Genomic DNA, 27,254 nt, shown 5'->3' with positions numbered 1-27,254 from the left:
GTTTAATTACTGTATTAAACAATCCATAAATCATTTTGTTTACTAATTGTTTCAGTACATTGTTAAAAAGGCGATAAAAAAGTTTATTTTTTTATTTTATATTTATTTTATTGCTAGATGACGGGTTTTTTGCTTTCAAATATCAATACACATGACTATTGCAATATTATGTTTTTTGATACCTTTTTGATTTTCATAAACAATGTATTCATTTTTAATTAATAGTTAACATGCATGTTAATAGATCTCACTGTTCTGGTTGCATTAAAAGTCATTTTTTTACTCACATTTCATGCATTTATACTATGACAGTTTTACTAATATTAGATCTGTTTGTAACTGTTTTGTCTCAGGTTCCTGCGTCTGTGGATCGCCGTGCTGGTCATCTACCCGACTAACCAGGCCGTGATCGCGCTGACGTTTTCCAACTACGTCCTGCAGCCTCTTTTCCCCACCTGCTTCCCGCCGGAGAACGGCCTGCGTCTGCTGGCGGCTGTCTGCCTCTGTGAGTAATCCAGATGTTGTTGTTGTTGTTGTCAGACGTGTTTCTTTATTGCACAACATACCTCAAACATTTGGGCAATAATCTACAAACAATTTATACGTACTTTAATGCCTCAAGCATAGTATTTATTGGTTAAAAGTGTGTGTTAGAGTTTGTGTTTGGCTCTCCTAACTAGGCAAGATAAGCAGATACATATGCAGTGCCTGTTATGCACAATACCTGTGTAACCAGTACTGGGGGAGCTCCGTCTGTCAGCTTATCTGTCATGATCACAACAGGATAATTACCCTAAGGGAATCAGCTTGATCTTAAACAGTCACTGAAATTTCAACCACTCCACCACATGGTTCGCCTCAACTGTATTTATTGCAAGAGAAACTGAATACTAACTGAACTTGTTATGACAACAATGTTATCACTGCAATATAAAATTCCTGCATCTCAATGAAAACAGGACAAACATGGCTAGAAGCAGGTAGACAACACAACTTTTGAAATCTATATAAACAGCATTTTTCCCACAAGCACTGACATTTTTAGCTTGCAGTTCTCTAAAAGTTTGGGGAATTTTAGTAAAATGACTGTTGGTCTCAGAAGATTTATTCATGGCTTTGGAGTTGCAGTAAGGCAAAATTAAATGTTTTTTAAAGAACCTGGTTAGTATAAAGGGTTTATTTTCTGTGGATTTTTTAATGAGACATGTAGAACAACAGGATTTCGATAAGATATCACTATTTTAGGCTTTGATTTTGTTATTCTTTTTCTCATTTTTACCGTTAGGTTTAAATAAATTGGTGTATTATGAACGTGAATTTCTAGGGGACAGGTTCAAACTTGGTTCTCAAGTGTCCCATAGCAGCTCCGACTCCACACTGATACAATAGTGATTATATAGAGATAAAAGGGTGCAGATGGCCTAAAGAAATGGAGCAAAAGGACTCTAAGTTCTGTTTTGAGTGGGCCTGTTGGGACTCGTTTTTTAAAAAAAACGACTGTATTTCAAGACTCTACTGTAAAAAATGAACCATTGCAATGCACACAGCTATATATTATATATATATAAGACAGATTTACATGCAGGAACACTGGTACACATACATGTGTGGTGTGGGAGTGGATTAGACATTAAAGCACATGCATCATTGGTTGCAGTTGCATCATCAAAGCTGTCTTTAATTTGCACGTTATTTAAAGCAGTCACACATTGGCAGAATTATGTCTTGATTTATCCAGTTAATGTCCAAGTTCCCTCTTCTTTTTCTGAAGCCCTACTGTTATTTAACCCTCAGTCGGAGGTCATTTGATGGGAGATAGCAGAGCAGCTGGAGGGAGAGTAGCGCCGAGCTGTGAATCTGTGAAGACAAATGGATAAATGTGTAGTCGCTGACATGACAGCGGTTGAAATGAATCCCTCAACAAAGTTCACACACACTGACCAAATACTGCAGCAAGCCTTCAGATAGAGAGACAGACAGGCACGGACACTTGAGAAGAGTGTGTGTATTGTGTGTTTTTTGTACACACACACACATATATATATATATATATATATGTGTGTGACTGTGAAGGATTACAAAACAGGACTGCTCTTTGTTAATACCCATTAATCTGACCTGTCAAATGTGATGACATTGTGATGAATCATGAGTGCAAATATTCATTTAGTCATCATTTTTAATTTGTTTCAAGAGAAGGAAAACAACCGCTTCCTTTCTTCTTTATTGAAACTGGTTTTTGCCTGTCTCGCCAAAACAAGGTGACTAGTCAGGGTTCGTTAGTAATAAGTAGTATTTTCTCTCCATTAAACTGATCTCCAAAGGGTTTTTTTCCCTCCTCGAGTTGGAAAGGACATCTAGTGACATGCTGTTCACTGGCAGATGGGCTCAGTTGGCTGCCCTGTTTGGCTTGACGAAGTGGAAATCTCACTTTCTAAAGGCATGCAGAAAAAAAACACACACACACACACATATTTGTACTCTGTGAACCAGGATATCCACAAGTGCATGCTTACCTTCTTCCAAAGAAGTTGTGTCGGTCAATTGGCAGGATATCTTAAAAAACATTTGAACACATTTCTTGTGAACCAGGCTGCTTTACAACCAGTGGTGGAATGCAACTTAGTACATTTAACAGTATTATGGAATATAGTTAAAATGAGCTCCAGATATGTCTTGAAGGCTTTAAGGAAATGTATAAAATCTCTTCTATTTCACACATAAAATCCTGCAGAAATGGACACATATTTGGTCCAGTTCTCGCCAAAACAAAAGCTCCTTTGCACCTAAATTCCTACCAGTTTAATTAAAATCTGTTGGCACGCTTTTAAATATTCTGCTAACCATCAAGCAAAGTGTTTGGCAGATGACGTAACAAAGAGACAGAACCTGTGCCAAGCTCTGCACTCTCTGAAGGCTTCGTTTGTTTGGATTAGTTGTATTGACCTACATTTACCTGTCTTTCTTGTCCTACTTCCATGAACGCCTGAAGAAAAAAAGGCTTCGTTCAGGCAAGACTGCCGGCAGTCATAATAACTCTAGTTTGTTTTTTTCTCCTTTGGCTGAGCCAGTATCCCAGCCTTACTGGTCGCAGGTTCAACATAGTCCTGCCTTTTAGCAAAGTATTTGAACAGTTATTTAGCTAACAAGGCTATTTCAACCATCTATCCATCCCTTTTAGCTAATTATTTGAATAGTTAATTGGGTAACTTGGTTATTTCAACTACTTATCCATTATATTTAACATTAGCAAATTATTTTAACAGTTTTTAGTGAGCTAACGACACAATTTCAACTGTTTGCCCATTATTTTATGCCAATTATTTGAACAGTTAGTTAGCTTACAAGGCTATTTCAACCATCTATCCATCTATCCATCCCCTTTTATTCCCTAATTTTATTTGGATAATTAATTGGCTAATTCGACTATTTCAACTGCTTATTTATTATATTTAACGTTAACTAATTATTTTAACAGTTTTTATTGGGCTAACTACAGTATTTTAACCTTTAACCATTAAGCTAATAAGCTAATTAGTTGAACAGTTAATTAGCTTACAAGGCTATTTTAACTGTTTATCCATCATTTTTTAACAAGAGCTAATTATTTTAACAGTTTTTAGTTAGTTAACTATGCTATTTCAGCTGTTTGTCAGTCACTTTAAGCTAATTATTTAAAGTTAATAGACTAACTCAGCTATTTCAACTGCCAACTGACTTCATTTTTTAAAAATATTACTTTAACCGTTTTAGTTAACTTTAGCTAACTTTAACCTTAGCTAACTACCCTATTTCAACTGTTTGTCCATTACTTTTGGCTAATTATTTAAACTGCTTAGTCCATAGTCTATTTGTAGCTAACTATTTCAGCTGATTATGCAATAGCCTCCTTTTAGCTATTTATTTCTGCTTCCATTTATTTATTATTTTAAACTTCTTAGCAACTGGGTTTGCGTACTAGTTTTCATACACTTTTACAGTACATAACTGCAACATGTAGTGTTTATACCTTATATCCTTTTAAAATTAATTTGTATTATTTTCAAATTAGTTGAGCTTCCACACAGTCTCTCCATGTAGCTCTGGTGTACCAGTAACAGTCACTGCAGAGAGTGCAAGAGTGATGATGTCCTCTGGAAAGATGTTGTCTGTTAGATGAATCTTTTTTTAAATATATATTTTTTTATCCTTGTTTTGCTGTTGTTGTTCTGAGGAAAAAGTGGGTTAGAGGTTAGCTGTTTCCCCTCAACCCTGACGTCATCTGTGATGTTTATGGCTGCCACATTTGTTGATCTGCTTCAGTGTCCATGCAGAATATTATGTAATACTGGATATAACCTTACCTAGCAATCAAGTCCAGATTTAGTGACCAAACCAGTCGCTGGCAGGTCTGGTAACTTTAAAGGTTTTTAAAGGTGTAGCATTTCAAAAACAAGCGGGGGGATTCTCCCCGGGGTCCGGCTCTTCCTTCAGATGGCAGAGAGCAAGGCCATAACTCTGTCGTGTTTTCCAGCAGGCTCATAGTTAACTCAGCAAGTTTCCATACACACATTTTGTATACTCAGCTTACAGACAGCTGAGCGGCCCCTCGGCTCCGTGGGTTTCGGAGAACATGTATCCTCAGGTGTTTACTTGCAGCCTGCCAGTCAAAAAATAGGAGGGGACACACGTGTTGATACTGGGATGCACAAGATCATCTGGTACAAAAAACAACTCTGTGTACTGCTGAGTTAAGAGGTTTAGAATGCATTTATTCCATTGTATTTTAGTTCTTTGTATTTAGTACATAGGTCAAACCATAAGCTGGTCTGTTTAGTTTCTCATTTCCTGTTTTTTTGTGTTGGAGGAGTCACAGCAGCCGCCCTCACCACAACTCATGTTCTGTCTGCTGTAGTAATTTGTAGTAACGCTGCAGGAAGTTGAACCTCTCTCACCACCGACCTAAAAACTCCATAAGCGTGCCTACAACAGCTACAAACAAACCCGCTCTGCAAGCCAACCCCACTCTGTGCCTCCTTATTTAAAGCCAATACACACATCTGCAGTATATCATGAATGCATGAATGTTTGAGTGCATCTGCCTTTGTTCCCTGCAGTGACAGCTCAGCTCAGAGTTATTTAATGTGATGAACTTAATCCCACAGAGTCAAACAGGCCGATTATTTAATGGCACCCTATTGGCCTGAACCCACTGGCCTGTTGTACCCAGCAGTACAGATCAAATCCATTATCTTTGTCCGTGGCAGGTCAGCCTGAAGTTGAAGTGAGTTGAAGAGCGTTTCCAACTCTGTTTCAAGACTTTTCATTAACCCTCTGAACCCCAAGCAGTTTGAGGGCTTTTTTTTTGTTGCTCTTTTTATATTTTACCCACTGTGGCCTTGTATTTCACTGCAATATATACTGTAAGTCCTGCAGCTCTATGCAATCAGCACAATCACGGCTCAAAGTGGAAATTTAAAAAAAAAATACAGGTAGAATTTCGCTGATAAATATATATATTTTTTTTTATTTTTTATTATTTTTATTATTTTCCAAGTGTCCACAAGTGACATGAATATTCGAAAAAAAAAAATTGGGTCTCCACATGCTATACATATTGAACTTTTTTCATTTTTACAACCTCTCCTGTCCGCTCCCCTCAGCTCTGTGTAAACAGATTTTAAGTGAATATTTGTTACGTGACCGTTGGTCTCACCAGAATCAATCATGTCTTCACAGTGTCTCTGAGGGGCTCTTAATGTTTTTAACAGGATCTAGTTAGTGCAAACAGGGTTTTTTATGAACTTTTTTTAATGAGACATCATTTTGACAGAAATATCACTTTTAATCTTAGTTTTGGTTACTTTTTGTAACGGGAACTTTTGTAACCTATGATCTGTTCAAGGACTGTAGGAAACTTCAGATTTCGACAATAATGCCTGTTTTTACAGTTTATTTCTATGATAAACTGTGTTTTTTCAGCGATTCCTTACATTGTAAGTTGCAGAAAGTAGAAGAAATAAACTCATATTGAACTCTTCAAAAGAAAGAAAACTATTGCAGGTGAAACATGAGGTGTAGTGTAAGAGATAAAGTTCAATATGATGATGCAGCAACAGAGTCAAAGGTCTCTGCCGTGTTGAGTTCAGTTCACTTTCCATCAAGAAAACCACAAAGGTTGATGACCTGTATTCCAACATGAGTACCGATAAGGAGTTTTATTACTTCTTCTTCTCTTGGGAAATCATCTCAGTTTTACTACGACACACTACGCAGTGACAGTTGCTTTACAAGACAATAAAACAAAACAAAGAAACCAAACCATTATCTACTAATTTCACTTTCTAACATAATATAATAATTTACCAGCCTCTCAATATAATCAGTGCCAACTTTTTAGAATTTTGTTTTAAGTTCTAGTGGAGATCCTAAAGTTAAGATATCAATATGTCGGGCTGAATTTAGGTGAAATTGGTGTAAAATGGTGCACAAGGCATAAAATGGTGCATTCATGAAACCAGTGGTGGGAAGCAACTAAGTACATTTACTCAAGTACAAATTTGAGGTACTTCAGTCTTTTATTTTCGCACCACTATCTACTTCTACTCTAAAACATTTAAGAGGGAAATATGTTTGTTTTTATTTCACTACATATGTCTGACCACGAACGTTAGATTTTAGAAATTAAGAAAATTTAAGAATTAAGAATTTTGTACACCAAACACACAAAAATGATGTTTTGTTATAAATTAAACTACCCAAAAGTATATATATATATATATATATATATATATTCCCAACTTCTTTAATGTGAAGATCTACTGCTTTTCTTTTCATTATTTTAATTTACTCTTTATTAATTTTGTTTGTTTAACTAGAACAAGCACTGTGAAGGACTCTGGGAAATTGTGACAGCAATATTTTTACAAATTTTTACAAAACAAACAATCCTGGAGAAACACAACAGAAAAACTTGATTTAAAGGGTAAACCAAGCATTAACTGTGTTTTATTCCTGCCCCTAGTGCTGCTGACGTGGGTGAACTGCTCCAGTGTGAGGTGGGCCACCAGAGTGCAGGACATATTCACCGCCGGCAAGCTGCTGGCCCTCGCCCTCATCATCATCATGGGCATCGTGCAGATCTGCAAGGGTAAGCTCCCTGAATGCATATATGTCCACAGTACATTCCACCTTTGTCTCTGTGTGAGAGGAACAAAGTTGCGGTCACTGGGGGCGCCTAAAGTCAGCCGGACAGTATAGACTCCCTGTGGACGCCGTAGGGGTCAGTGAGTTTCTGGGGCCCCTTTGGGTTAAAACTCACATCGCTAATATCAGCACGCCTGTGTGGGTTTGCTGTCACAACATGGCTGAGGGCCAGTTATTACAGGGGCCACGAGAGTAGGCCCCTGAAGCAACAAAATGGGGATTTCTGTTTGACTGTTTGAAGTTAAATGAAGAGTCCGGCGGCTGATTTGATGGGAGACTTTGGGTCGTATAGGAGGGGCGGTATGGGAGAGTAGAAATACTTTAATGCTCTCTGAAAACACGCCTCAAGAAGGGATTTCAGCAAAAATGTAATGACAAAGGAGAAAGTAAGACAATTCCTAAAGATCAGGGATGGTTTAGAGATTTTAATCTCTCAGTGGGAGCTCCAGAAATCACTCCACAAGTCAGTTTAGCAGAGTGTCTTTTACAACCTGTTTTACACACACTGACTGCATTAGATGATGGTTTTCAGCTGGGTTTCCCTCACTGCAAGCCCACATTGTTAAAGGTTTGTTTACCCCTGGAGCGAAATTAGCAAACCTGAGAGAAATTCCCAGTAACAGACCTACTTAGTGAGGTAATGCCATATAAATGTACATAAGGAACACACTAAACTTTAAATAAATCAGACAGTTTTGATGGAAAATTAGGATTGATATTTAACAGGTGGATGTTTATAATATTATAAAATGCTTCACCAAACTATCATCTAATCCTCTGCATCATCTTCTCCACCTGCAGGAGAGTACTACTGGTTGGAGCCAGCCAACGCCTTCGAGCCCTTCCAGGACTATGATGTGGGTTTGATAGCCTTAGCGTTCCTACAAGGCTCCTTCGCTTACGGAGGCTGGAACTTCCTCAACTACGTCACAGAGGAGCTGGTCGACCCCTATGTGTAAGACACTTTATTCTGCTTCTGCTGCCTTGAAAAAGAAATGGAAACATTTCGGGGTGATCCATTTTTTCTTAGTCTGGTGATTGTTGTTGTAATACTCATTTTGGCCACAAGAGGGCAGAGTGCACCCATAGAATTGGTTAATTTATTTTATGTTTTTGGCTATTTTTAATTTGTGCTCAAACACAGGATACATACAGTATAAGATAAGATAAGATGAGACTTTATTTTTTATATTTTTTTTAATATAAAAAAAGATATTATATACTATGACGAGTAATAGGGCCACATTTAGGAAATAAAATTATTTACGAGATTAAAGTGCTAAATATTTCAATTAATTACGAGAATAAACTAAAAAAAATGTATTAAATATTTTCGACTTTATTCTTATAATTAATGAAATAATTTCGACTTTACTCTCGTAATTCAATATTTACGACTTTAATCTCATTATTTTATTTTTTGTTTCTAAATGTGGCCCTAATACTCGTAACATACATACATAAATATTCGAACATTATATTTTATACACACTATAAATGTATGCCTGCTATTTAACGTTAGGTATGTGTGAGTAAGTTAAGTAAGTAAGTAAGTAAACGGCGCTAATCTGCTGTTAGCATTAGCGTTAGCCCACTAGCTTGTAAGTGAAAAACAAATTTTTTTATCGCCAGTCAAGAGCTACAGCTGAGGTTAAATCGACTGCATAGCTAATATCAGTTTACTGTAATATTAGTCGTGGTAACAGCTGACACTTTATCCCTCGTGAGTTGGATGTTTTGCCAAAAAAGATTAGAAAAACATGTTGATGCTAAGTGGGACATTATGTCTACATAACAGATTAAACTCTTTGGATGCATTCTTGTGTTTAGGGTGCATTTAGAAATTAAAACTCACCCAACATTAAAGCTTTTAGTCCTGTTTAAACATGGGGCAGTGGTGCGCTTCAGCCTCTAGTGGCTGAAACGAGTACTACAACAACAAGCATGTACAAGTATAACACACAGAAAATGCTAAAACAGTTCTCACATAGATTAATAAACAGATAAGGAACTTAGTAAAACTTTTTTCCACCTGTTACACAGATAAAATAATTAAATAAATGAGAAGCACATAAACAGAGGAGAGAAAACAATTCCAATCAGATTTAGAAAATGGATCACCAGAATTTATTTTGTGACTTGCCTCTATATCTATATACTTTTTACTTTGCTGTAGTTGGAAAACCATCTTCCCACAGTTCTGGATGGCTCAAAGCCATATGACAGAAATATTCCTGATTTGAAAGCTGCTCATAGCAATTTTAGGGATTAGCAGCTGCATACCAACTAAGCTTCCTGGTTTTATCCTTTTTCTTAAAGCTCCCTGAAATGTATTTAACTTGGAATGGGATAAAATCTCACCACTGTTCCCAGTGTCTGGGCACTAACCTACAAACGTTTCTGCTAGAATTTACTGGTTTATTTCTTCATTTCCTCTGCATTTTTCTGTCTTTTTAACAACCCCACATTTTTAATAACCTTGGTTTCCATTAATACACCTCCCCTAAGGTACCGTTTTTAATTTCCTTCTTTTAAATCCCCCCCGGACCTCCTTCTCTTTAGCTTTTCTCCTAAACAATGCCGTTTCTGTCGTCTCCAGGAACCTTCCCCGTGCCATCTTCATCTCCATCCCCCTGGTGACCTTCGTCTACGTCTTCGCCAACATCGCCTACGTCACGGCCATGAGCCCGCAGGAGCTGCTCGCCTCCAACGCTGTTGCTGTGGTGAGTGCTAGAGTGCATGGTGCAGGGTGGTCCAACACACCTGGACAGTAGCAGGACGCCCTCTAGTGACTTAAACAACATGTTGCATGGCAGTTAGTCAACGTCGAACCATCATCAATCAATCAATCAATCAAAGTTTTATTCAAGACTCAGGGTCCATAGGAGACAGATATTAAAAACAGGAACAATACAGAAAATAGATTACACAGCAGACAAAAACATGACAGAAGCCAAAAATACATAAAGATGATCTTCTGTATCCTCCATGTGCCCTGAGTACCCATAATGCCTTGCGCACACCGGTCTACTGGGAGATTTAAAAGCTGCGAGCGAAGAAACAGCAGCGCCGGCGGTGCAATGTGCATTTAAATATATAAATATTTTCAGTTTACATTAAATATTTGTTATCACATAACTTACAAAAATTTAAATATATTAAATATTTAGCTAAAAGATAATAAACATCATCTTGGTACATTACCAGTTAAGTATATTGATGCCGTCTCAGTCGCTAAGTTATTAATTGTTCATTAATTTATATGCGTCAGATGATGATGTACTATGTGCAAAGTATATATAGCTATGCCATTCAGAAAGTTATACATTTGTTTATTGTGTTAACAGACCGACAGCCCGATATTATCCGTTATTGTTATTTCTAAAAAACTGTTATTGTACAGTAAAATTAAAAAAAGAGTTATGCTTCAGGATCAGTGAAATATTCAGGTTTACTCCACTTTGTGGCTTTTATTTGCTAAATCGTGAAGATTCAACCTTAAAGAATCTTCTTCCATTTCCACTAATATGTGTCAGAGTGCTGACGCCAAAGACACATCATGTCTGAACTGGTTTTGAAAATGCGGCGCTGAATTTAATCAGGATTTCCAATCCTAGTCTACCTCATCCATCCTCTAACCTGGGTCTTCTCTCTCCCCCAGACGTTCGGTGAGAAGCTGCTGGGCGTCATGTCGTGGATCATGCCCATCTCTGTGGCTCTCTCCACCTTCGGGGGAGTCAACGGGTCCCTCTTCACCTCCTCACGGTTAGTTGGCTTCTGATAAATGGGATCTGCTATGTGAGGGCACTGCACCAGCTGAAAAAGATTGGCCTATTTTATTTCATAGGCTATTTTTATTTAAAATATTTTTTCATTTAAATGTGCACTTTATGGAGTTTTGATTTTTTTAAAAAGGTACTCCTGTTGTTATACAGTATTTATGTTCATTTAACACTGTTTCAATAAAACTACTTGTGACATGTCATATTTGGCTTTGTCTGAACATTTGCTCTCACTTTCTGATAAAAATATCAGCATATATATCGTATATTGATATTCAGCCTAAATATATGGGGATATGACTTTTGGTCCATATTGCAGACTTAAATACTGTATCTGTAAATATTTTTCCCCCTTTTATCTCCCTCAGGTTGTTCTTTGCTGGAGCCAGAGAGGGCCACCTCCCCAGTCTGCTGGCCATGATTCATGTGAAGCGCTGCACTCCCATCCCCGCTCTGCTCTTCACTGTGAGTACCGCACTCACAAATTACACTTCCTTTTTATGTTATCTCCTTCAGATAAGTCCGTTTCTGAAGCTGCACACAAACCACAAACCATCAGACTTCCTGTTTCTAACCCTGCCTCCTTCTTCTTCTTCTTCTTCTTCTTCCTCAGTGCCTGTCCACCCTGCTCATGCTGTGCACCAGTGACATGTACACCCTCATCAACTACGTGGGCTTCATCAACTACCTCTTCTATGGAGTCACTGTCGCCGGGCAGATTGTGCTGCGTATTAAGCAGCCCGACATGCACCGACCAATCAAGGTGTGTTTCTGAGGCCCCAGTTTAGCTTTGAATATTGCAATTTTTCATGCAAAAATTATGGTGGCCCTGAGAGCTCACAGCAACTGCAACTTAAGAAAACACAAGCAAATACACAAAACACAATAAGAACACAACACAATAAGAAAAAGCGCTGCAAATAGACCACAACACAACAGAAGTGTTTCTAGAAGACACTTAAAAGTGATGCACACGTCTAGCCGGCAGTCGATAGCATGCTAATGTTAGCGGCTGATCATATCGTGCTAACGTTAGCAGGCTAGCAAGACCAAGACAAATTTTATTATTTATATATATTTATTATTTATATATTATTTATTTATTAATTTTATAATTTAAAATTTATTTGATTTGTTTAACTGCAATGTAATTGATACCGGCTAGCAGGCTAACGCTAGCAGGCTAACGCAATATATCACGTTATAACATGAAAATATCATTATCATTAAATAACGTGATTATTTCATGTTAAAAACTTATAAAGTGAAATTATCTTTATCTTGAAATCATTTATTAATATCATGCATGTCCAGACGTGTGCATCAATTTTAAGTGTCCTCTGGAAACACTTCTGTTGTGTTGTGGTCTATTTGCAGCGTGTTTTCTAAATGCTGTGCTTGTGTTGTCAATTGTTTTCTCAGTTTGTTTGTGTTTTGTGTATTTGCAGCGCTGTGAGCTCTCAGGGCCACCGTAAAAAATTCACAATAAATACAAAATGATTGATGCAAAAAGTCATTGATTGTTTCTACATGAGAGTAATAAGTTGTTTCCGTGTTCTGGCTACAGATCAGCCTCATCTGGCCGGTCATTTACCTCATCTTCTGGGCCTTCCTGCTCATCTTCTCCCTCTACTCGGAGCCCGTGGTGTGTGGCATCGGCCTGGCCATCATGCTGACTGGCGTCCCCGTCTATTTCCTGGGAGTCTACTGGGACAACAAGCCGCAGTGCTTCGACGCCTTCGTTGGTAAGTTATAACCAAGGTTGCAGCTTTCTCCCCTTCAGTGGTGAAATGCTTTACATAATTATGACTATAAACTCATTATTTCTCATCTGGCAAGTCTACAGAATAGGTCAACATTTAGTATGGAGCCAGAGCGACGAGGTGATTAGCTTAGCTTAGCATAAAGGCTGGAAGAAGACTCCTTGTCTTTTAATATAACCAAATACTGAACAAGACAATTTAAGGCAACTAGAACGTTTTACAATTTCTTCTTGAAGGAAAATGTAGTAATATCGTGATAGGGACGTATTCACGCCCTAAAGCATACCAAGGTTATAATAGTTTTGGATTTTTCATTAGTTAGTACAGTCATGGAAAAATTATTAGACCCTTGTTTTCTCCAAATTCTTACAACTAAAGGATCATTTGTTTGGACAAATATAATGATAACAACAAAAACAGCTCATAAGAGTTTAATTTAAGAGCTGATATCTAGACATTTTCCATGGTTTTCTTGATAATTACTAAAATCATTATTAAGAAAACCATGTTAAATGTCTAGATATCAGCTCTTAAATTAAACTATCATGAGGTATTTTAGTTGTTATCATTATATTCATCCAAACAAATGTACCTTTAGTTGTACCAGACATTAAAATCAACTGAAAGAACTAATTTTTTTTTTCCATGACTGTAAAACTATTTCTTCATGCAGACTCTGTTACATATCATTTAAAGGCCTATTAGCACTCCTGTCCTAAAACTCTTTGTCGTGGCTCTCTCCTTCCAGATAAGATGACGTACCTGGGCCAGAAGTTCTGCGTGGTCGTGTATCCGGCCGTAACAGCGAGCAGCGATGCGAGCGGCGAGGAGGGCGAGGAGATGAAGGAGGCCAGGTCTCCTCTGTCCAAAGACGACGGAGACAACCACAAATCAGCGGACTGCTAAAGTCTTTACCCCCCCCCCCCCCAAACAGACATATGCAGACGCACATGTGGCTGCGCACACACACACACACACACACACACACACACACCAGTTTGTAGTGGATTAACTGATCAACACTTTGTCTTATATTTTTTTTATTTGTATCAATCAGTAACTTTTGTGCCAAATATAGCGAGAGATATTTAGAGTAATATGACCTCAAACGTTTCGGTCTGGGGTCCTTCAAAAGTGCAATAAAGAACTCCAACTCCTCAGTGCACGCTTAAACGCATCATCATCATCATCAGCAGCAGCAGCATCATCATCAGCATCATCATCATCATCATCCTGCTTCTCTTCCTCCACACACTCCCTGCACACTCCTACTATAAGAGCATCTTTTTTTTTTTGTGTATTTTTTATTTTTATCAAAAGACTCTAATGTGACGCAGAGCTTTTTTTTTTCTTTGTTTTTTCTTCTTCTTCTTCTTGATGACATGTCGCGTTCAACACAACACACCAAAGCTGTATTTTTGATTGTCGAAGCAGAAAATCACATCCAGATCAAGTCATTTCATGTCGTGAAGTACACTAAGTACAGTGTTTTGTTTTTAAAAGGTGACTGTGATTCCGAATTTATTTTTTTCTCCGAATTTTTTTGTAATTGTGATAATTGTTTATATCATTTTGACTTTGTTGTTATTGTAGTTTTAATATGTTTAATTTGTAGTTTTGTTGATATTCTTTTTTTCATTTTTTTTTCTATTCAACATCATATACATCTGGGCCTATTTTTTTACTCTTGGGGAAGTGTACGCCTGAAAGCTGATGTGTGATCTGTACTATGTATTGGTTAAATGGTGCACAGTTCTTGTTAATTGCCTTAATTAGAATATAGTCTGTACTTGGGCGCCATAACAGCTTCGTTTTGAATGACGTGGAGAGACGGTTTGTCCTCATACTTTTGGGTAGTTTTTTAGTTTTTATGGAAGTAACAAAACAACAAAAAGTGTCAGTTTTTTCCTTTTTACGGACACTACACTGATAATAACCCGTTAAAACTGCAAGTCCAGCGCGGACATAAACAAGTAGAAAGGAAATAAATAGGCAATACATGATAGTGTTCACCACATTTGCATTAATGTGCAAATCCTACACCGACACATGTGAATGCCTGCGTGAAAAACAGTTTAAAAGAGGCATTGATTGTCTTACTTACATGTTTTACGGAAGAAGTATTTTTGTAGCTTGCCATCTACCTGTGTTTAGATGATTTTTTGTTCTTTATTTAGGCTGTAGAAATTAGAGCTTTACATTACACACTTTAGATTAGGGAACACACATTCAACATTAATTAGTTGCTTATTAGCATTCAAATAAGTAACATATTGGCTCTTAATTACTAAATTCTAAATAACTACTTAATAATGACTAATTAAGAGCCAATATGTTACTTATTTGCATGCTAATAAGCAACTAATTAATGTTGAATATGTGTTCCCTAATCTAAAGTGTTACCATATTTTTTGATTAGAAGAGATTTTAGTGCAATATTAGTGTAAAGGCACCAGCAAAAAACGAAACACGCACCCTTGATTGAAGCCGCTCCGTGTCGTTCTGTATCTGTAGTTACGCTGTATTATAATTATAGTCACAGCACTCATGCGCACACACACACACACACACACACACACATTATGTACCCTTGTGTCTTCAGTCTTTCTCTAACCTGTTAGTGACTCAGGACATCCCCGCTGCCTTCTGCCCCACTGCCGAAAACCTCCAGACCGTGAAAACTTTTTTGAAAATCCAGTCTGTTTGTGCTGAATATCCGTACTGGTGCTTTTTAGGTATTTATTTCCTCAGGAGTCTCAACTTTTAACCCCCAAAAAAAGAAAAAAAATCTGACAGAATGAGTTTCATTTCAGTCCGGGCCAGTATTGTGTAGGTTTCTGTTGTTAAGGGGAACAGGGTGTCTTGGATGTCTTTACAAGTACAATGATTGTGTTTGTGCCTGTATGGTTGTTGTGTTTATACACAGATGTCATGACAGTCTGTATGTATGTTGTTTCTTGGTAAATAAAAACCACTAACTAAGGTTTGAATTTGTAATTCAGAGCCTCATTTATATTTGAAAAAAAAAACCTCAAGTCTTTATCTTTATTCCGTTGTGCGATCATTTCAAAGAATGTGATTAAACTCCTCATTTTTGCTCCGTTTTTTATCCTTCAAAATAAAATTTTCAGATTTCTACTGTACATAAATGAGGCCTGAAAATGTTTCAACCTCAGAAAACAAATGCTGCAACTTCATGTGATAAAGGAATACTTCACCCCCAAAATAATAACTTGTCAATAACCCAGTGTTACCTTGAATTTGTGGAGGAAAAATATTGTTTTTCTTGACCCAAACACGTGGATTTTACTAAAAGGCTGCCCCTGTTTACTTCATTTCACCAAGATTTTTTTCTGTTCTGATATTCTCCATTCACCACAGAGTAATTAGTGTACAAATGATCATTTTGGGGGGTTAAATATTCCTTTTAACTGCTGATTTTGTTTAGACCCTTGTCTTAATTTCTTGCTGCTCAAGATCCCCTAATAAGCTACAACCTGCACCTCTTTGCTCCAATTCAGACCAAAACTGGCCTTCAATATGGTGGAAATATGAAGTTTTCTATGTATGCTGATAATTAATTCTCCTCCTAGTAAAACACCATCTCACAACAACACACTGCCTGATAAGAATTTTATGTCTAAATCATTTTGTGAAGTTGCCGTTTGCAGTCTAGAAACCATCGTGACTCTCAAAACTTAAGTCTATTTTTGTGTTAAAAATGTAAATGTACATATTGGTGGTGAGTGTTTGACAAGAATAAAAGTTATAAGACGTTCCAAGGCTCCTTTTGACTGTTTTGGACATTTTTAAATGAGTTTATGAAGAACACAGAATGGCAAAAGTGAGACAAATAAAAACACGAACTAAGGTTTGAATTTGTAATTCAGAGCCTCATTTATATTTGAAAAAAAAACCCTCAAGTCTTTATCTTTATTCCATTGTGCGATCATTTCAAAGAATGTGATTAAACTCCTCATTTTTGCTCCGTTTTTTATCCTTCAAAATAAAATTTTCAGATTTCTACTGTACATAAATGAGGCCTGAAAATGTTTCAACCTCAGAAAACAAATGCTACAACTTCATGTGATAAAGGAATACTTCACCCCCAAAATAATAACTTGTCAATAACCCAGTGTTACCTTGAATTTGTGGAGGAAAAGTATTGTTTTTCTTGATCCAAACACGTGGATTTTACTAAAAGGCTGCCCCTGTTTACTTCATTTCACCAAGATTTTTTTCTGTTCTGATATTCTCCATTCACCACAGAGTAATAAAAACACGAACTAAGGTTTGAATTTGTAATTCAGAGCCTCATTTATATTTGAAAAAAATGTGATTAAACTCTTAAGTTTTCCTCCTTTTTTTATCCTTCAACATAAACAGATTTCCACTGGACATAAATGAGGCCTGAAAATGTTTCAACTTCAGAAAACAAATGCTGCAAATTCATGTGATGAAAGAATACTTCACCCCCAAAATAATAACTTGTCAATAGCCCAGTGTTACCTTCAATTTGTGGGGAAACAAGTAGTAAATGTACATATTGGTGGTGAGTGTTTAAAAGAATAAAAGTTATAAGACGTTCCAAGGCTCCTTTTTGACTGTTTTGGACATTTTAAATTAATTTATGAAGAACACAGAATGGCAAATGTGAGACAAATAAAAACACGAACTAAGGTTTGAATTTGTAATTCAGAGCCTCATTTATATTTGAAAAAAATGTGATTAAACTCTTAAGTTTTCCTCCTTTTTTTATCCTTAAACATAAAGTTTTCAGATTTCTCGGTAAGATCCTGACTGTACTGGACATAAATGAGGCCTGAAAATGTTTCAACTTCAGAAAACAAATGCTGCAAATTCATGTGATAAAAGAATACTTCACACCCAAAATAATAGCTTGTCAATAACCCAGTGTTACCTTCAATTTGTGAAAAACAAAGTTGTAAATGTACATATTGGTGGTGAGTGTTTGACAAGAATAAAAAGCTCATTTTGACTGTTTTGGACATTTTTATATGAATTCATGAAGAACACAGAATGGCAATAATGAGGCATTTTTAAGCATTAACATCAGTTTATTCTATTGACAAACAAACCCACAGCAAAGGTCCATTTCACTCCATTCTGCTCACACTGGGGGGTGGTGGGGTGGGGGGTGGGGGTGGGGGGGTTATATGGTGCTGACACAGCAGTCCCAAAACTAAACGCTGCTTCTCTGAACACACAAACAAAACTACCAGTTCCATGTAAACTGAGGCCATTGTTAGACAAGACCATCGTTGGCACTTTCCTTGTCTTTTTGCAACAGCAAAGTGTTCCATCAGCACAAAAAAACAAATTGCTCTTAAAGGGATAGTTCAGATTTTTTGAAGTGTGTGTTATGAGGTCTAGTGGCTCAGAAGAGAGGACATATAACTGCTTCATTTCCCCCAGAAAAAACTAAAAAAAAAGTCTCAGCACCTCATAGAACCACCACCTCAGAAAATATAAACCATACAAATGACATATGAACTGATATAAAACATAATCCTACTGAATCTAGAGTCTAAAGCAACTCTGTGGTGCATGATTTAAGATTAGCACACAAAACATGTCCTACTTCTCGTTTCTCTCTTAGGAATAGTTTTTTAGGAATAGTATAGTCAATATACAGTCATGGAAATAATGATTAGACCACCCTTGTTTTCTTCACTTTCTTGTTCATTTTAATACCTGGTTCAACTAAAGGTTCATTTGTTTGGACAAATATAATAATAATAACAAAAATAGCTCATAAGAGTTTAATTTAAGAGCTGATATCTAGACATTTTCCATGGTTTTACTGATAATAACTAAAATCAATATCAAGAAAACCATTGGAAAATACTAAGGTTTTAATAGTTTGGGATTTTTTATTAGTTTTAGTTTTAATTCCCTTGTGAATTTTTGTTTTCAAATTGAGTTCGTTTTAATTAGTTTTTAAAGTGAGTTGTTTTTTTTATGTTTAGTTTTTTATTAGTTTTAGTTTTTTTGTATGTTATTTGTTGGGTGCGAGATTCAAAAAGATCATAATAAATGTTGCCTTTATTTCCTTTGCCTTATCAATCTTAGCCTCTTCACAACTTAACTAGACATGTTCCATAGTTTTCTTGATAATGATTTTGGTTATTATCAAGAAAACCATGGAAAATGTCTAGATATCAGCTCTTAAATTAAACTCTTATCAGCTCTTTTTGTTGTTATGGTTATAATGGTCCAAACAAATGGACCTTTAGTTGTACAAGGCATTAAAATGAACAAGAAATTAAAGAAAACAATGGTCTAATAGTTTTTTTCCTTGACTGTATGCATTTACCAAAAATGTGAGGCTATTCTTTAACTACACTGTAGTCTATCTGAGCTACATGGGTGCTTCACAGGACAAAATGATATGTTGATACACCCGGCAGCCTCCCAACAGATTATAATACTAATAATAATAAGTGTTTGGGACAAATTGTAAAGAACAGAATAAAACATGGATGAAGAAAAACCCTAAGTTTGTGTCACACTGTAAAGGCAGAGAAGACTACAATACAGGGGAAGTTTCCCTGAAACATCTTCTCTGTTTTTTTTTAAATCAGTGGAACAAAGATAGAAGCTTACATGCAGAGACACTGGACAGTGCAGTTTTCTGCAGCAGCTAAATTAGCTCTGGGTTGGAAATCTTTAGTCAAAGCCCACGTTACAGTGGGGGAAGTGTTTAGTACACTTTGAGCTGTAGGGAAGTGGCTGCCACTAGTAGAACTGATCTAACTCTTTCTACCAATGGCTCTGTGTTGCCTAAGATGCCTCCAGGTGACTCCTCCGCCAACACATGTCTGTGTGTATCCTCTTAGTGGAGGCATCGCGAAAAGCTAAGGCATGTTTCCAAGTGACGGCTACAACGCGGGCTTGGAGTTTAAGCTCCTGGGAGAGAGGAGCAGCTGTCCTCCTCGCAGAGCAAGCACCAGATGGAGAACAGAGCCTCCCTGGATTTTATAGTCTGCTGCTGTTTTCTCATCGTTCCTGAAGGGAAAAAGACACAAGAGAGAAGGAGTCAGACAGAGGAAGCTCATCTGTTAAAAAGACATACATGTTTTAAAACTAGGAGATGATCGTTTAGTTTAAAATTAAAGGAACACTCCACCGTTTTTTCATATTAAAACATGTTATTCGGTCAAGTAAGACGAGTTGATACAGACCTCTTGCGTCTCAATGCGTGCACTCAATCGCCCTGGCGCGCGGCGCCACTTGGCTAGCACTTAGCTAGTATGGCGACACAAAATAAAACGTGGCGCTTTTCTAAGCGGATAAAAAGGAGAACTATAATGTATGGCGGAATAGCACTTGGGAGCACTTCGACTCGGCGCAGTAATATCATCACTCCTGAAAAATCTTCTCCCCTCAGGAGTGATGATATTACTGCGCCGAGTCGAAGTGCTCCCAAGTGCTATTCCGCCATACATTATAGTTCTCCTTTTTATCCGCTTAGAAAAGCGCCACGTTTTATTTTGTGTCGCCATACTTGGTCGTTTAACTACTCGTGTAGCTGTATTTAAATAGGGAAAACGTGGAGGAGTTTGGTCGCTTCTAACTGTCCATCTGTTTGGATCTAATGAATGAACTGGGCTAAGCTAAGTGCTAGCCAAGTGGCGCCGCGCGCCAGGGCGATTGAGTGCACGCATTGAGACGCAAGAGGTCTGTATCAACTCGTCTTACTTGACCGAATAACATGTTTTAATATGAAAAAACGGTGGAGTGTTCCTTTAAGGCCAGATACATTATAAGCTCCTTGACAAACTTCTTCTAGTTGCTTGAAAGTGTATATTGAAAAACTGGATCAAAACTCTTCCACCTAGTCTCACACTTTGGTAGAGGGAGATCTTTAATATACTCCCTGATGTAAGGATACAAGCTGCTGTAAAGGGTAAAGACGAGTTGTTCTTAATAGTTTGGTAGTTTGGACACACTTCCTACCAAGGTTATTATAGTTAATGAATACTAACAAAATAACAAAAACTAGAATTGATTTTTCTTTTTTGCGTTAACTGAAAGAAAAACAAGTTTTTAAAAAATGATAACTAACAAACTATATTATGTGGTTACAAAACTAACTAAAATTATAGTGAAAATGTCCTTCGTTTTCGTCTTTGTCAACTTTTTTCATACGTAAACCTTTTTGGTTGATATGAAATCTATTTAATCTATCTGGTTTTATGACTTAATAAACTTATTGGGGCTGAGGTGGATAAGACAAAGGAAATAAAGGAAACATTTATTGTGACTTTTTTTGAATCTGGCACCCAACAAATACCCCATTACAAAACAACAATGCTCTAATTTTGTTATAAAACTAAAACAACATCGATACAACGATACTATCGTTTATCGTGATAGGTTCTGGGAAAATAGATCGTCCTAAAAACTGTGTTATGGTGACAGGCCTATGAATCACTGTTAGTTATGTGGTTTAAGTGGGATATACAGATGCAGAATAATAAAAAAAGAAAGGCTGTCTTCAGTCAATCTTACATCTGTTTCCCACTGTAGATCAACCTCTGCTGCTGTGGAGGAATCCCTTCTTTCTCCTCCACCCTTTCTTTAATCCGCTCCACCTGGATGGAAGTGAATGTAAAACATGCATTAACACAAACTGGGTGAATATCAGCATACAGCTCATATGAGTCAGTAATAGATAATCACATACCTTATCTGTGGGCTCTATGTCAATCTCTATCTCTTTGCCTGTGAGCGTCTGAGATTAAAAAACACATTTTCAGGTTATTTTAGAGCAGATGATGAGATTAAACACAGGTCAGTGATAACAAAAATGTTTATCTAACTGTTAAACCGGCTCATTCTGCTTTGCCTTACCTTCACTTTTATCAGCATCTTGGTTCACTTGTTCTTATCAGATACACAGGAGCAGAAGTATGATTGTATCTTAACTGAATCTATGATTTGATTAAAAAATACGGATAATACGGGATTTTTTTGTGAGGAAACTCGATATTCATTCCCTTCCTGTGCTCCTCAGTGAATCCCACGGCCTCTTTGTTTGAATGACAACAGTTCCGCTTAAACTTTATTTTCTGCTTCTTTTACCGTCTAAAACGGCACAGAATGAACATCTAAAATTATCTCACATTAGCGTTTGTATTGCCACAACAAAAGAAACCCGAAATTTGTTTCCTAAATATCTAAACTAACACTTACGACATCAGCGCAACGTGACGTAAAGCGAGTCTTTGTATTTGTAGTTCCTGCGTGCGCGCCGACTACTAGCTGAAGCGCTTTAAAAACTACAAGGCGGCTGTCAGTTGGTGTCCGCCCCCGTAAAGCTTCCCGCGCGCACACACAGAGGAAAAAGAAACAGCTGTTTCCTGTGCTCCTCAGTGAATCCCGCGGCCACTGTTTGAATGACAACAGTTCCGCTTCAACTTTATTTTCTGCTTTATTTACCGTCAATAACGGCACAGAATACACATAAATAATAATAATAAAATTATCTCACATTAGCGTTTGTATCGCCCCAACAAACGTTTGTTTGTTTGTTTCCTGAACATCTAAACTAATCCTTACGACATCAGCGCAACGTGACGTAAAGCGAGTCTTTGTATTTGTAGTTCCTGCTTGCGCGCCGCCCACTAGCTGAGGCGCTTTAAAAACTACAAGGCGGCTGTCAGTTGGTGTCCGCCCCCGTAAAGCTTCCCGCGCGCACACACACACACTCACAGAGAGGAAAAAGAAACAGCGGCACAGACAAAATCAACAATACTCTCCTAAAGGTAGATACTTATTCTGCTAATCTGCATAATATATTAGACATCTCAGTCATTGAGTAATTAATAGCTTATGCTTAAGTAGACCTTTTGTACGACAAATAAAGTTATTAAAATATAGCACTTTAAACGGATGTAGCCTGGCTAACCTTGAATTATGACTCGGGGCTAACACGCTGATCTTTATGGTTTATAGAAATAGCATTTTCTACAGCGTTTATTAACTATTTTGAAAATATAAGCTTGCTAAAGATAGTATTACATTTCGACCAAGTAGTAATAATAGTTCTGGCATATTCTGACGTATCTTTTGAATGTGAGAAGGGTGTTTGCCTTTATAATCGTCACCCTGTTAAAATGATCGCCTGACTCATTTTTTCAAGTTTTGCAGGAAACACAAAAAACTTCACCAAAAGTGTAACATATGACATTTATTGATCATTTCACTCAAAAAGAATGTAACAAAGGATGGCCATTGGCATAGTTATAACACTGTGTAAATTAGTAACTTAAGAGAAATAAATGACAGGCAATTTTGGAACATGCCTTTGTGACTTAAGCAAGATATGGTAACACTTTATTTTGAAGGTGTCTACATAAGAGTCACACAAGCCTGTCAGAAACATGACATGACAAGTATCATGAGCATTAATGTCACTTCAAAGGGTCATTAATGTTCATGACACATCCCATGTCATGTTTATGACACTTTCATGTCACTCTTATGTAGACACCTTCAAAATGTCAAAGTGTTACCATATCTTGCTTAAGTCACAAAGGCATGTTCAAAAAATTGCCTAAGTCACATTTTATTTTGACTTAGGCATAATAAATCCGCTTAAGTCACACACTTGACATAGGCCATTATCTTAAAGGGGTAAAATCACATGATCTGATCAACTGAGGATGGAGGTGATCTTACCAAAGGTGGCATGAGGAGACGATTTAGGCAAAGAAAACAAAACAATTTTGACAAAAAATGACTTAGGCAATTATTCTAACAGTGTGACAATTTCTTAGAGCCTTTATTACCTATTTTGAAAATATAAGCTTGCTAAAGATAGTATTACATTTCCACCAAGCAGTAATAATAGTTCTGGGTTATTCTGCCGTATCTTTTGAATGTGAGAAGGGTGTTTGCCTTTAATAAGTTCCTTTCAGACCCTAACTTATGTCTGATAAAGCTAGATCAGGGATGGGCAACTGGTGGCCGGGGGGCCGCATACGGCCGGCACCCTCACTTGAAGTGGCCCTCAGTACAACTACATGCATTTGAGCATGAAATCTTAAAGGTGCAGTGTAAAAATGCACAAAATTACTTCTTGCAATTAATGTTGGTCTGCTGTTCTTGCACTGAAAAAATAAAATAAATCACAGTAAGTGGTTATTTTTTATTTGCTTCAAACCTTTTGTATTCCTATTTATACTATTATACATGCATTTGAGCATGAAATATGTTAAGTTACTGCACTGTAAACATATTTAAATTGCAGTTTCATCATATCTGATTAAGTGCACGCTCCTATATGTGGCCCTGTGGTAGTGAACATGAAAAACTGTGGCCCCCTGCAGCGTTTAAGTTGCCCGTCCCTGAACTAGATAGTTTGTAGCATTTGATGACAGATGTGAGTCTAAGGGGCGGAGAAGGGCGTGTTAAAACATTATAAAAAGTCTTCGCACAAAGTCGTCACTCTGACCTCCCTCTCTCTCTTTCACAGATCCACATCTTCGGACAAACTGCTCCAGCTCACTCTTTTTTTTTTGCGACACTGAGTTACAAGAAAATCCTGTTTTCAAAATGCCTCGCATTGAGAATGACATAAAACTGGACTTTAAGGATGTGCTGCTGCGCCCGAAGCGGAGCACACTCAAGTCCAGGAGCGAGGTAGGTGGAACATGAAACCTGACTGACTTTATTACAGTTATTTACACCACCTGAACCTGCATTTATTCCTGTCAAGTTCCTCATCATGTGCTTTTGGCAGCTATTGTAGTTTTACCAGCTGGAGAGAGAATTCAAGGACAAGCTGCTTAGAATAAAGGCTCCTGCTGCCCTTTGACTGCACTTACACATAATTTAATTACGAATAATTGTTTAAATAAATTGTTTTTTCGTCAGTGAAGCAAATCTAGAAAAGTACACTTATATATTGCAGGTTGGTTATTGTAAACAAAACAAAAAAATCTGCATTATTTTGATAAATTTTGAAATTGTGATTATATAACATTGAGTTTATTGAAAAGAAACGGTAAAATAATTCTAATCAAAAGACATAACATAATTAAAATAAGATAAATAATAAATAATGAATGTATACATTTAAAACAAATACTGTAAACATAATAAATATGTTGTACTGCACTGCCACAACCTACTAAAAACATATTCAACGTTTTGTTTAAATATAATCATTATTTAAATATGAATATGAGAAATACCTTGTCTTTTTAACAATTGGTTTTCTTGAAGATAAATAATGTAAATATATATAATACTCACACATTTAAAACATTTAAAATAATAAATAAGTTTGATCAAAATATATTCTAATTTAAAAAAAAAAGTATATTAAGAGCACAAAAAATGTCTTTTCAACTGTTGGCTTTCTTGAACTTTATTTTTTATATAATTCAACTGAAAAAAAATGTTTTTTACAAATAAATGTTTAAAAAAACACGAATAAATAAATAGATACATACACACATAACATGAATAATATATAATAAACATTTGGCATAAATATAAATATTTAATAAATACAAATTTGATCCAAGTAAATAAGATCAAGTATGTTGTCGTTCACTGCCACAAGCTACTGAAACATATTCAACATTTTGGTTTAAAACCTGTATTAATTTATTCATACCCCCCTGTTCTTGTTCTTTCTTTTGCTGTTATTATTTTTAATGTCTGTTTTGCATACCGCTATTGGCAACGGGTGTATCTATTGTAATGCCATTTTACTAGTTCAATGTATGGTATGTGTGTGAAAACTTGAAAAAATAAAGTTTAAAAAAAAACATTTTGGTTAAATATTATTATTAAATTATATTCTAGTTAAAAACGCAGCCAAAACTGACAATAATGCAACGCTGGAAAAAGGGTGTGCAATGTGTGAAATCATCTTATTTTCCATAATATTTAAAGCCAAATTCTTCATTGACAATAATATTCTCTAATACAGCTGTTCTCAACCTTGGGGTCGGGACCCCAATTGGGGTCGCGAGATGATTTCTGGGGTTTTTTGTCATTTTGTGGGTTTTTTTTAGTCATTTTGTGTCTTTTCTTTTGGTCAATTTGTGTCTTTTTTGTCATTTTTTCCCCTTTTTTTGGTCATTTTGTGTGTTTTTTTTAGTCATTTTGTGTCTTTTTTGGTCATTTTGTGTCTTTTTTTGGTCGATTTGTGTCTTTTTTGTCATTTTTTCCCCTTTTTTTAGTCATTTTGTGTCTTTTTTTGGCCATTTTGTGTCTTTTCTGGTCATTTTGTGTCTTTTGTGGTCATTGTGTTTACTTTTTTTGGTTATTTTGTTTCTTTTTTGGGTGATCTGAATTGTGCGTGTGAGATTGTGTTCAGTGAGCGGGGGTCACGGATAACATGCATGTTAAATTGGGGGTCACGACTCAAAAAGGTTGAGGACTACTGCTCTAATATCTGGTTGCTCCTGCCCTCCCCAGGTAGACCTGATGAGGAGCTACACTTTCAGGAACTCCAAGGGCAGCTACAGAGGGATCCCCATCATCGCTGCTAACATGGACACTGTGGGGACCTTCGAGATGGCCCTGGCTTTGCACAAGGTAGATTATGCATTACATTGAGCATGTATTGATAAGTTATTCTGTCATAGTTAACCTCATACAGCTATTGGGTTATTTATTATTCTCTCCTGTTAGAATATTGTTGGAGTCAGTTCACTGTTTTTGTCTGAAGGGAAAGTGACTATTGTGATCCAGAAAAAACTAGGTGAACCTTTTAATGCTATAATGTTTAATCATTCCTTTGTTATATAGTAGACTGATAAATGAAGACAGGCCAGTTAACCATGCATTTATGATAGAAACATGTAAATGAAATGTGTCTTTAAAACAGCACCTCATATTTTTAGAAAACTCACTAATGTATTGTTTTGTTAATTCATTAACCCTCTCAAGTCCAGGAGATTTTGGTTCAAATGTGTCAACTTCCTCTGCATTAATTTCTGTCTCTGTTCAGCATCTTTCAGTCTGTCCTTACATCACATGCATGGCTCCTTTTTCTCCACACAAACTTGGCTATCAGTCACATTTTCATTTTATTTTAATTAACAAAGTATAAAGCTGCCAGGAACCCAAAATACAAACAAAAGACAAAGGTTTCTATGGTACAAAATGTAAAAACCTTTTTTTTAATTATTCTTTTTTTTTTTTTTTACCATTTACACACACAAAAACAGCAGAAAAAATAATAAATAATAAATCTACAAAACAGTCTAATTGCATGTAAATTAAAAACAGTAATAGTTTTCATTGTAGAGAGAAAAATTACATTTTAAAAATGGTCTAGAAACATAAATGGGACAATGTGAAAGCTCCTATTATTGCACTTTAACTGGCTTTCTCTGCTTGTCTACATATCATATATAAATAAAGTTATTACTGTAAATAAAACGTGTATTTTCAATAAATAGATGGAGTCAGGAAAGATGCTCCTAGTGGCCATGAGGTGTCATTAACAATGTGAACCCAAGTTTTCCACTTGCGT

General features: G+C 36.6%; 3 protein-coding genes across 3 annotated transcripts in view; 2 read left to right on the top strand and 1 right to left on the bottom strand.

The window, feature by feature from the left end:
• Positions 1-16,508, top strand: part of slc7a8a (solute carrier family 7 member 8a) — a 30,462-nt gene extending 13,954 nt beyond the window's left edge. Inside the window, exons 3-11 of the mRNA XM_059355246.1 lie at positions 354-505; positions 7,004-7,129; positions 7,987-8,140; positions 9,785-9,908; positions 10,847-10,950; positions 11,336-11,432; positions 11,581-11,730; positions 12,535-12,712; positions 13,479-16,508. Of these exons, the coding sequence (XP_059211229.1) occupies positions 354-505; positions 7,004-7,129; positions 7,987-8,140; positions 9,785-9,908; positions 10,847-10,950; positions 11,336-11,432; positions 11,581-11,730; positions 12,535-12,712; positions 13,479-13,636 (1,243 nt within the window). The 3' untranslated portion in view covers positions 13,637-16,508. The remainder of the gene's footprint in view (positions 1-353; positions 506-7,003; positions 7,130-7,986; positions 8,141-9,784; positions 9,909-10,846; positions 10,951-11,335; positions 11,433-11,580; positions 11,731-12,534; positions 12,713-13,478) is intronic.
• A 2,125-nt stretch (positions 16,509-18,633) lies between these two features.
• nedd8 (NEDD8 ubiquitin like modifier) lies at positions 18,634-21,968 on the bottom strand. Its single transcript, XM_059355267.1, has 4 exons — positions 21,608-21,968; positions 21,441-21,488; positions 21,266-21,348; positions 18,634-19,759 (listed from the first exon to the last, which is right to left on the bottom strand). Exons 1-4 carry the CDS (start codon positions 21,623-21,625, stop codon positions 19,633-19,635), a joined length of 276 nt encoding a protein of 91 aa, XP_059211250.1. The 5' UTR covers positions 21,626-21,968; the 3' UTR covers positions 18,634-19,632.
• Positions 21,969-22,463: 495 nt separating this feature from the next.
• gmpr2 (guanosine monophosphate reductase 2) overlaps positions 22,464-27,254 on the top strand; it is a 14,347-nt gene continuing 9,556 nt past the window's right edge. Inside the window, exons 1-3 of the mRNA XM_059355251.1 lie at positions 22,464-22,521; positions 24,234-24,404; positions 26,196-26,311. Coding sequence (XP_059211234.1) covers positions 24,314-24,404; positions 26,196-26,311 — 207 coding nt within the window. The 5' untranslated portion in view covers positions 22,464-22,521; positions 24,234-24,313. The remainder of the gene's footprint in view (positions 22,522-24,233; positions 24,405-26,195; positions 26,312-27,254) is intronic.

This window comes from Centropristis striata, chromosome 17 (genome assembly GCF_030273125.1).
Source record: "Centropristis striata isolate RG_2023a ecotype Rhode Island chromosome 17, C.striata_1.0, whole genome shotgun sequence".
NCBI classification, from domain to species: Eukaryota; Metazoa; Chordata; class Actinopteri; order Perciformes; family Serranidae; genus Centropristis; species Centropristis striata.
Note: the sequence above shows the minus strand (reverse complement) of the source record. Positions and strands in the feature narration are given on the sequence as shown.

What these genes read in the sequence shown, in the direction of transcription:
- nedd8 (XM_059355267.1), bottom strand. An exon ending in ACATAGAGCCCACAGATAAG is followed by an intron (nt 21,349 to 21,440) that starts GTATGTGATTAT and finishes ACTTCCATCCAG; the next exon opens with GTGGAGCGGATTAAAGAAAG. An exon ending in ATCTACAGTGGGAAACAGAT is followed by an intron (nt 19,760 to 21,265) that starts GTAAGATTGACT and finishes TTTTCCCTTCAG; the next exon opens with GAACGATGAGAAAACAGCAG.